A 10,935-nucleotide genomic window follows, 5' to 3' on the forward strand; every position below is an offset into this window, starting at 1 on the left:
TGTAAATCGGTCAAGTGGTTGCAGAGATATAAGCCTCGCAAAAGCGTAACCACGGCCGGCCGGCCGCTCATACTCAGAAATTTCCGTTAATCTACGAAAGACTACGCTTGCTTCGCTCGCTACGTAATAATTTCTTCAGACTAACAATGCCTCAGCCATATTGGCACGCTACTGGCTGAAAATAAGTTGCTTAAAAAGACCCACTGAATCGCCACGATTTTAAGTGCATGTCATCTCTATGTATATAAGATCTCTATGCGCGCAATGGTGTTTGAACAAAAATTCAAATGTCGTAATTTTATCGTCGTTTTCTCAGACTGTTCAGTTTGATTTCGTGATTGGCTAGTCAAGTCATCTAGAACTGGGCCGTCATTTGAACATGTCCGTTCAAATCAAGGTTTAAATGCCCCGATTTAATTTGTTGGAGCCGCATGAATTGGATGAGCTATTTTCATCGCGCAGGGCTCAGGGCACTAAAAAGGTGATTAAATCAGCAGAAGACGTCTTCATTGAGTTCTTACAAGTAAAAGGCATATCTGTTGAAAGCTGCATGCACAGTAACGATGTCCTGGACAACGCTGTGAAGGAGTTCTTCATTACTGTAAAACGCAAGGACGGCGAACGCTACAAATCGAAGAGTCTCCACACTCTCAAGTACGGCGTGAAACAGAAAACAGAAACAGAAAACAGAAAACAACTAAGTGTGTGCCGTAGACATGTGACGTGGCTATGATTGTATATCCAATACATTCAATTGTACCATGATATTTGTGTTTGGATATTTTTTTATTACGGGATGAATGAGTAGGTACCTACTAAGTAAAGATTCCGAGAGTTGGCCATGTAATAAAACGAATACTGCATGGGGGAGCGGGCAATAGCAAAAATATTGCCCTCTGTAACGTCACTGTCGCCCTCGGGTGAAGACCTCCACAAGTGCTATTGCCCTCGGCTTCGCCTCGGGCAATAGCACTTGTTTCGGTCTTCACCCTCGGGCGACAGTGACGTCACATCGGGCAATATTTTTTGCTATTGCCCGCTCCCCCATGCAGTATTCGTATAGTATCTTAGCTCTGTTACCGAGTGATATCTCACAGTTGCTGGAATACGCCCAGCATAGGACCGGAATGGATGCGATGCAATATATATGTTACGGGCCAAGTGCGAAGGCTAGTCCGTTTGCGAACGGACTAGTCAATTCGCGAATGGACTAGGCCGTTTGCGAATGGCGGTCCGTTTGCAAACGGACTAGTCCGTTTGCGAATGGCCGGCCATTCGCGAATGGCCTAGGCCGTTTGCGAACGGACGGGTTTGTGGCGTTGCACTTAGCCGCCGGAAGCATGGATCCTCGGATTGGGGTACGATTCCGAATGAATGGGGGACCGCTGGTCGATGCAGGGGCGTCGCCGACGGGGGGGGGGGGGGGTCGGAGGGGTCCGGACCCCCCCCCACACACACACACACTCTTGAAAATGTACCGGTCCGACGCCCCCCCCCTCCCCCCCCCCCACACACACACTTTTGGCCACGAAAATCGATCAAGAATAAAATAAAATATTTTAAAAACGATTGTGGTGCATTCTCAAAATAAAATTGTCTAAATCCGAGGAGTTTTCAGTATTTGGTGGGGATTACTTTGACTGACCGTCCGACCAGATCCCCTAGTTGAAAATCCGTGGCGACGCCACTGCGTCTATATGTTTAGTTTGTTCTCCGGAGCAGATCTGCGAGCTGGCGCAACTCTGGGTTAAGGTCTCCACACACCCAGACCATTCGGGATGCGACTTTCCGCTGAACCCTGCACAACGCGGAAATTATAGCAACGTGTTGCCGCTGGCCAGGCTTCGGCCACCGATCTGGATCTGGGGAGGTCAAATATCCCCGTGACCTTCGAACAGCGGAGAGTCGCGTGGTGTGCGGAGACCATTAGTACCGTGCTCCGGGCTCCCCGCTGATGACCCGACCTGACCTTGGTCGAGTTTGTGGCGCTCGATTCATTCTGCTCTGGTGTGGTGTACCGGGACGGTGCGGCTTGTGTGTAGTGAGTGCGGTGCGGTGAGTGTTCGAAAAAAACTGTTGTGTTGCATTGCATTTAACAATACGCGCACTGCAGGGTTGCTTTCAACCCCCCCCCCCTGTGGTTTTTCACACAGAATACAGAATTTGTATTGCTGGATATTTCGCACTTGGCCTGACTTCGCACTTGGACTGGGAGCATAAACGCCCGTCCATTCGCAAACGGCCTAGGCCAACTGCAATAAAGCACATGGACTAGTCCATTCGCAAACGGCCTAGTCCAAGTGCGTTATCGCACTTGGAATGGCCTAGTCCAAGTGCGATAACGCACTTGGACTAGGCCGTTTGCGAATGGACTAGTCCATGTGCGTTATTGCAGTTGGCCTAGGCCGTTTGCGAATGGACGGGCGTTTATGCTCCCAGTCCAAGTGCGAAGTCAGGCCAAGTGCGAAATATCCAGCAAAGTGACGTCAACTTGGCAAGTCAACTTCGTATGTGCAAAGTCCCGTGTGAAATGATGCGTGCAAAGTATTGGTAACTCAACCGGCGTCACTTAACCTGGCCTGGTGACCTGACCTTAGGTCATCTGGAGTCAGCATTTTCACACAATGTGCGCAGAATATGGGAGAAAAGGTATACAAAATTTGGCTTTGCTGCGCGCCGCCGTTTTCTCGTGATCTGTGAAAAACCACAGGGGGGTTGAAAGCACCCCCCCCCTCCAGTGCGCGTATTGTTAAATGCAATGCAACACAACAGTTTTTCGATCACTCACCACACCGCACTCACCACACACAAGCCGCACCACACCAGAGGTACACCACACCAGAGCAGAATGAATCGAGCGCCACAAACTCGACCAAGGTCAGGTCGGGTCATCAGCGGGGAGCCCGGAGCACGGTACTAATGGTCTCCGCACACCACGCGACTCTCCGCTGTTCGAAGGTCACGGGGATATTTGACCTCCCCAGATCCAGATCGGTGGCCGAAGCCTGGCCAGCGGCAACACGTTGCTATAATTTCCGCGTTGTGCAAGGTTCAGCGGAAAGTCGCATCCCGAATGGACCACGTGTGTGACTGTGAAGACCTTAACCCAGAGTTGCGCCAGCTCGCAGATCTGCTCCGGAGAACAAACTAAACATATAGACGCAGTGGCGTCGCCACGGATTTTCGACTAGGGGATCTGGTCGGACGGTCAGTCAAAGTAATCCCCACTAAATACTGAAAACTGCTCGGATTTAGACAATTTTATTTTGAGAATGCACCAAAATCGTTTTTAAAATATTTTATTTTATTCTTGATCGATTTTCGTGGCCAAAAGTGTGTGTGTGTGGGGGGGAGGGGGGGCGTCGGACCGGCATATTTTCAAGAATGTGTGTGTGTGGGGGGGGGGGGGGGGGGGTCCGGACCCCTCCGACCCCCCCCCCCGTCGGCGACGCCCCTGCATCGACCAGCGGTCCCCCATTCATTCGGAATCGTACCCCAATCCGAGGATCCATGCTTCCGGCGGCTAAGTGCAACGCCACAAACCCGTCCGTTCGCAAACGGCCTAGGCCATTTGTCGCGACCTCAAATAGCTGACGGAGGTGACGAATAGTTAGCACGAGAAAATTTGATTTGAAAAAAAATAACTATTTACATGTGATAGAGAAACGAAAAAATAGGGCTGAAAGTGGACTTGAATTGATTTGCTTTATTTGATTTGACTGTGATCTGATCGAAAATCCAAGAAATATCTATTGTTTTGCAGTTCTTGTTTAATTCAATATTGATACATTGTATAGCGAAACGAACGAAACGAGCGAAACCATCGCCGAAGAAACGAAACGAAACGGAGTGGCGTGCAACGTTTGGTAAGCGGAGCCTTTTAAATTTATTTCATAGATCAGTGTAGAGTTGTCGTTATTGTATGATAATAGGTATGTAAGTGCTTTCCAGCAGAATGTTTACCTTGGCACGTCAAACCCGAAATTAAGTGGTGTTTTGTTGCTGTTGTTGTTTCAGAAACCGATTGGAATACACCAAACACATCGCGTTTCATATAACACTCTTCTTCGGCGGCGACAGTTTCAAACGTTCACAAACAACAGTAGCTTAAACACGGACAGTTCTTCAGCCACTGCATTGCCTTATTTCCCAAAACACGTTGCATTCTCAATATGTCTGAAACCACGGATCAGGTCAAACAAAAACGCAAATATGCGCTAGCAAAGCTCACACGAGTAAGGCGTCGGGCACTAGTAATGATTAATGCCAAGGGGAGCAGGACAGATGTACTAAAACTGATGCCTGAGTTAGATGAAGCGTTTCTAAATGTGGAGATTCTCTCTGACAAGTATATTGAGACACTTGAAGACGCTGATGCTCTGGAAAAGGCCCAAAGATATAAACAAGAGGCAGAGCGACAATATGAAGAGACGATGATTCAAGTGCAACAATATTTATCGGAACGAAAGGACGAACCAGAGTCTGTAGCTGGCGGTTCACAATGTTCTAAAACGTCTCAATTGTCTTCCGCTTCAAGGAAGGCCGAAGTTACTTTGAAAATGAAGGAGTTTGAATTGGAGCAACTGAAAAGAAGACATGAACGAGAGAGACAGGAAGAAGAGATGAAGAGAGCAAACCAGCTGGAAGATGCAAAGGAAGCGCGAGCAGCGGCTGAACTCGAGGCGAAACTCACCTTGGCTGCAGAATCTGAACTCACCTGGGAGCGCCGACATGATTTTATTGAGGAAAAGACTGCCGATGAAGAAGGCAATGATGGCCGTGGCGTTGAAGAGTTTGGAAAGGTCAATCCAGCCTCTAGAGTTTCCCTTTCCCATTCTGACGCAGCCCAACAGTCGTTGATGGGAGAACCGGAGGCTCCGCGACCCAGCTACACAGACAACTTCTTGAGAAACCTTCCCCGACTGGAGCTGACGAAGTTTAGTGGTGCTCCAGGAGAATGGCCGAAATGGTTCTCTTTGTTTCAAACCCTGGTCGGAAATCAGCCTCATCTATCGGAGACAGAGAAAATGGCACACTTGCAGGGTGCAGTAGTCGGTTCGGCTCAGACAACTATAGCTGGTATGTTATATGATGGCCGACTGTACAAAGCAGCTTTGAAGGCTTTGGAAAATCGGTATGGAAGACAAGAAGACGTAGTTCACGCAAACATGACAGCTATATTCAAGTGCCCATCGCCAAGATATCTTGATGCCGAGTCTATGGATCAGTTCCATGCAGTTCTACATTCGGCTGTTTCTGTCCTGCAGAACATGGGGTATGATGATGACTTGCGAAGTTCAGAAAATCTCCGCAGTGTGGTCAAGAAGCTACCCCTGGAGTTGAAGAAAGATTGGGGACAACACGTTTTGAATTTGGAACCTGTAAGACCGACCCTGGTGGATCTTGATATGTGGCTACAGCGGCAAGTGAGAGTGGCCATTAATTTTGAAACAGTATCGACTGAAGACAACAGAGCGATGAAAGCAAGGAAATCTGGGGCTGAAACGACGTCAACAAGAAGAACTGCCTTTAACACGGACGTCGTTAGCTATAGCGTATGCATATCTTGTGGAGAGCAGCATAGACTGGACTCGTGCCCCCTGTTTCTGGAGAAAGGTGTTGACAGCAGAGCGGAGTTCGTGATGTCATCAAACACATGTTTTTATTGTCTTAAAACAGGACACAAGTCAAGACATTGCAGACTGGCAAGACCGTGCGGAATTGATGGCTGTAGGGTTCGCCATCACCGCCTGCTCCACGGTAGCCGAAGACTGAGCCGTCCTACGTTAGTCGGTGAGACAAACAATGACAATAATCCTGGTGAAGATGACACGACTCGCGTCATCGCAGCCGCGTGCAAAACAGATCGGCATGCCACTACTCTGTTGCAAGTTGTTCGAGTCAGAATCATGGGTGAACAAGGACGGACAAGGACGGTTAATGCTTTGCTTGACCCAGGTGCTCAGACGTCCCTGTGTTGCGCCGAGGTTCTACGGGATCTAAATATAACAGGAGATACTCAGGGCATTCAACTCCAGACGGTCAGGGGATGCGGGACAACACAGAGCTCCCAGCGGGTGAAGTTAACCCTTTTACCCATTGAAGGGCCATATAACGACCCCATACTCGTTTCCGAAGTGTTTTCCGTTCCTGATCTGCACCTGAAGACCCCTTATCTTGAACAGCGAATGCAAGACTGGGAACATCTAAAAGGTCTCAACATAGCAGGCTACAATGGCCAGAGAGTCGAGCTTCTCTTGGGGGCCAACACTATTGAAGCAGTGTTACAACGAGAGGCCAGAGTGGGCAAGCCCGGAGAACCAGTCGCCGTAAAAACAGCATTTGGCTGGGCGTTAACTGGATCGATCAATAGCATCGTACCGGAACACATGAAGCAAGTGTTTTGCATTTATCAGACAGAAACAAACGAAGCAATGCATGACCTGCAAATGTGGTGGAGCACTGAGTCCTTTGGGACAAAGTATGAAGACAAATATTCGTTGTCTGTCGAAGACAGAAGGGCAATGCAGATTTTGACAGAGAAAACCAGGAAAGTAGGAAATCATTACGAAGTGGGACTTTTATGGAAATCAGATGAGGTCCGAATGCCGAACAATTACAATGCAGCCTTTCGTCGCTTGCTGTCCACCGAAAGGAGCCTTAATAGGCAACCGGAGAAAGCAGAGGCATACAAAGAGGTGCTGATGGGGTATGTGCGCAAGGGTCATGCCCGCAAGTTAACAAATGAAGAAATGCTGGATAAAACTCCCAAAACTTGGTTCTTACCCCACCATGGGGTTTCCAACCCCAATAAAGCGAAGATACGCGTTGTTTTTGACGCAGCCGCAAGTTACAAAGGAACCTCCCTGAATGAGCAGTTGCTAACTGGTCCCGACCTCTTGCAGAATCTGGTGGGGATTCTCGTGCGATTCCGGGAAGAAAGGGTCGCCTTAATGGCGGATATAACGGAAATGTTTCATCAAGTTAGGGTGCGTGAGGAAGATCAGCCTGCCCTCACATTTTTATGGAGAGACTGCGACGCATCCAAGCCACCTGACCAATACCGAATGCTTGTGACGGTATTCGGTGCTCGATGTAGCCCAGCTGCGGCGAGCTACGTTCTTGGAAGAACAGCTGACGACCACCAGACAGATTCTCCAACCAGTGTGAGAGCAGCCGCAGCTGTGCGCAGCAGTTTCTACATGGATGATTTCCTTCATTCCGAAAAGACTGTCGATGAAGCAAAAGATACGCAAGAGAATGTAACGAAGATTGTTAGCGGAGGGGGATTTGTTTTAACCAAGTGGGTGAGCAGTCACCCCGAGACTCTTGACGACTCACCGGCTGCCACTGCTAATCCATCTACTGTAGACCTCTCACGTCATCAGCAGGGCTGCGAAAGAGCGTTAGGCTGCGTTTGGTCTCCCCAAGCCGATACCATTGGGGTGAAGCATCGTGATAAAGAGGTCCCTGAGACAAAGCGGGGAGTTCTTCGGCGAGTATCGATGATTTTTGACCCCCTCGGGATTGTCGCGCCTTTCACAATTCGTGCCAAAGTGCTCGTTCAGCGCCTATGGTCCCTGAAATACGGATGGGATGACATGCTACGCGATACAGAACTTCATGACTTTCGCTCTTGGCTGACAGAGCTCCCCTGCCTCGAAAGTATAGCAATTCCTCGTTGCTACAAGACCGGTCTGTCTCAAGAACCTGAAGAATATGAACTTCATGTATTCTGCGATGCTTCAGAGGCAGCATTCGGTGCCGTGGCATATGTCAGAATGACGGCTGAGGATGCCGAAGGAGAGCGTGAAGTGGTGTGCTCCTTCATAATGGCAAAGACGAGATTGGCACCACTGAAGCAGTTAACCATAGCTCGACTGGAGCTGCAAGCGGCAGTCCTCGCCTGCCGACTAGCCGAATCCATCAAACAGTCGATGAATTACAGATTCTCTCGCTGTTATTATTGGACTGACAGCAAAATCGTGCTCGCCTATATCCAGCAAGAGAGCCGGCGTTTCCATACGTTCACGGCAAACCGTGTGTCGGAAATACACGGTTCATCGAGCCCAGATGATTGGCATCACATCCCCGGTGAACTGAATCCTGCGGACGCCTGCTCACGCGGCGTCTCGGGGGCCGCACTCTGTGACCTGTCTTCATGGTGGAACGGTCCCGATTTTCTTCGGAAAATACCGATGACTTGGCCGGGACAGAACAAGATGCTGCCAGATCTTGATGCAGCTGATCCTGAATTAAGGAGTCCGCTACTTGTCTTGAGCACTCAGCTTTTTCAGCCGGTGTTGCCAGATCCTGCGCGATTTTCTTCATGGCGAAAATATAAGAGGATAGTGGCATGGGTCAACAGGTTCATGACAAACCTGAAGGCAACGGTAACGAAGAGTGAACGAGTTCACACTCCTCTGACTGGTCTGGAGATCCAGCGTGCGAACGACACAATATTGATTGAAGCACAGAGACAATGTTTCGCAGAAGATATTGAGATGGTGCAGGCCACTGGTTCGGTGAGCTCCTCAAGCCGGCTGGCTGATTTATCGCCATTTCTAGACGATGTAGGTGTTCTCCGAGCCGGAGGGCGTCTGTCCAACGCCCCAGTTCCTGAGGCGACTCGCCATCCAGCTATCTTGAGCAACGATGGCGAGGTTACGCGGCTGATCATTTACGATGCACATCAGCGAGTGCTGCATGCCGGAGTCGATCACACGCTGAGTGAACTTCGTCAGCAATACTGGATACCGAAAGCCAGGTCTACTGTCAAAAGAATATTGCACGCATGTGCGTTTTGTCGCAACCGTAGAGCACGACCGATTCAGCCCAAGATGTCAGACCTTCCGCGTCATAGATTTGACACTACTCGCCCGTTTCGCCGCGTAGGTCTTGACTTCTTGGGCCCATTGCCAGTTAAAAGGTTCCGCAAGACTGAGAAGCGTTGGGTTCTCCTGATAACTTGCTTGAGCACGAGAGCTCTCCACTTGGAGATAGTGGAGTCAATGGACACAGATAGCTTCTTGATGGGTCTTCGACGCTTCTTTGGTCGCAGGGGCAAGCCATCAGTCATCTACTCAGACAATGGGACCAATATTGTTGCAGGCGAGAAGGAGCTGAGGAGCCTTATTCGAGATTGGAACCAGTCGCAGATCTTGGACTGGCTGAGTCAAGACCATATTGAATGGCACTTCAACCCTCCAACCGCTAGCCACATGGGTGGCGTGTGGGAACGTCTGGTAGCTTCTGTGAAGCGATCTCTTCGTGTCGTCCTAGGAAATCAGATCGTCTCCAATGAAGTACTTAGCACTGTGCTAGTAGAAGTGGAAAGCGTTCTGAATAGCCGGCCGATCACATATTGTAGTGGTGACGCAAACGATCCTGAGCCTCTCACTCCACGTCACTTCCTACTCGGCTATCCAGAAGTGTTTCTTCCACCAGGAATGTTCGATGATTCGGCACTGCTGAGTAGAAAGAGATGGCGACATTCGCAAGTGCTCGCTAACCACTTCTGGCGAAGGTGGAGAAAGGAGTACCTCCCGACCTTGATGCGCCGTGAGAAGTGGACTCAAGCATCCGAGAATCTTCGGGAGGGGGACGTGGTCTTGATGGTAGATGATGAAACTCCACGCGGCTACTGGCCACTTGCGGCCGTCACCCGAGCCTTTACAGGCGAAGATGGTTATGTCCGCTCTGTAGAGCTGAAAACCGGAAGCGGTTCGACATACAGACGACCAGCAAATAAAGTGTGCCTTCTGGAAAAATCTGAGTGATTTGACTCGTTAGCTCATACATACATCAGCCACAAGTGAGCAGCTTGCATGACGTTAGGCAGAGGTTGATGCAACCTGTTAACTTCATACGCCCGCACTGTACATAAACACTATTCATCATTAATCATTACAAGTCACATAAATCGATACATCACAGCATGACAGTTCCGGCTTCCTGCAACCGTCTTTGGAGCCGTCGGACTGGAGGTCAAGAGGAGGACATCAGATGATTTGCCCAGCATCACGAGGCGACCAGGCAGTGGCAGCTGGCAGGCCGCTGCCATCCAGCTAGCGTTCCCTTCTCTCCAACCAAGAACTGCACCTGACCCGGGACTGAAGACAAGGACACACTGGTCGCGAGCCTGGCCAATGTCATGTTCCTGCTCAAGCGGACCACTGGCGGGGGAGGGTGTCGCGACCTCAAATAGCTGACGGAGGTGACGAATAGTTAGCACGAGAAAATTTGATTTGAAAAAAAAAATAACTATTTACATGTGATAGAGAAACGAAAAAATAGGGCTGAAAGTGGACTTGAATTGATTTGCTTTATTTGATTTGACTGTGATCTGATCGAAAATCCAAGAAATATCTATTGTTTTGCAGTTCTTGTTTAATTCAATATTGATACATTGTATAGCGAAACGAACGAAACGAGCGAAACCATCGCCGAAGAAACGAAACGAAACGGAGTGGCGTGCAACGTTTGGTAAGCGGAGCCTTTTAAATTTATTTCATAGATCAGTGTAGAGTTGTCGTTATTGTATGATAATAGGTATGTAAGTGCTTTCCAGCAGAATGTTTACCTTGGCACGTCAAACCCGAAATTAAGTGGTGTTTTGTTGCTGTTGTTGTTTCAGAAACCGATTGGAATACACCAAACACATCGCGTTTCATATAACACTCTTCTTCGGCGGCGACACCATTCGCGAATGGCCGGCCATTCGCAAACGGACTAGCCCGTTTGCGAACGGACCGCCATTCGCAAACGGCCTAGTCCATTCGCGAATGGACTAGTCCGTTCGCAAACGGACTAGCCTTCGCACTTGGCCCGTAACATATATATATATATATATATATATATATTTTTAGGTAGGGATTAACGTTGCAAATGTGGAGTCTTATTGTGACTCAGTGGCGTATCCAGGGGGGAGGCCAA

General features: G+C 49.2%; 1 protein-coding gene across 2 annotated transcripts; it reads left to right on the forward strand.

Moving 5' to 3' along the window:
- The first annotated feature begins 3,578 nt into the window (after nt 1–3,578).
- On the forward strand, nt 3,579–10,732 carry LOC122374348. Of its 2 annotated transcripts, none has more exons than XR_006255201.1 (2): nt 3,579–10,485; nt 10,637–10,732. XR_006255201.1 is itself a non-coding variant. In XM_043353037.1 (2 exons), the coding sequence occupies exon 2, from the start codon at nt 4,173–4,175 to the stop codon at nt 9,777–9,779; it is 5,607 nt and encodes a 1,868-aa protein (XP_043208972.1). In that variant the 5' UTR covers nt 3,579–3,866; nt 4,018–4,172; the 3' UTR covers nt 9,780–10,691. The 2 variants fall into 2 exon arrangements, 1 of the variants encoding a protein (XP_043208972.1); XM_043353037.1 differs by having other exon boundaries at nt 3,579–3,866; nt 4,018–10,691.
- Nucleotides 10,733–10,935: the final 203 nt, after the last annotated feature.

This window comes from Amphibalanus amphitrite, unplaced genomic scaffold, assembly GCF_019059575.1.
Source record: "Amphibalanus amphitrite isolate SeventyFive unplaced genomic scaffold, NRLGWU_Aamphi_draft 001644F_arrow, whole genome shotgun sequence".
NCBI lineage: Eukaryota > Metazoa > Arthropoda > Thecostraca > Balanomorpha > Balanidae > Amphibalanus > Amphibalanus amphitrite.

Coding starts and splice junctions, on each gene's coding strand:
- LOC122374348 (XM_043353037.1), top strand. CDS start 4,173: ATGTCTGAAACCACGGATCAGGTCAAACAAAAACGCAAATATGCGCTA.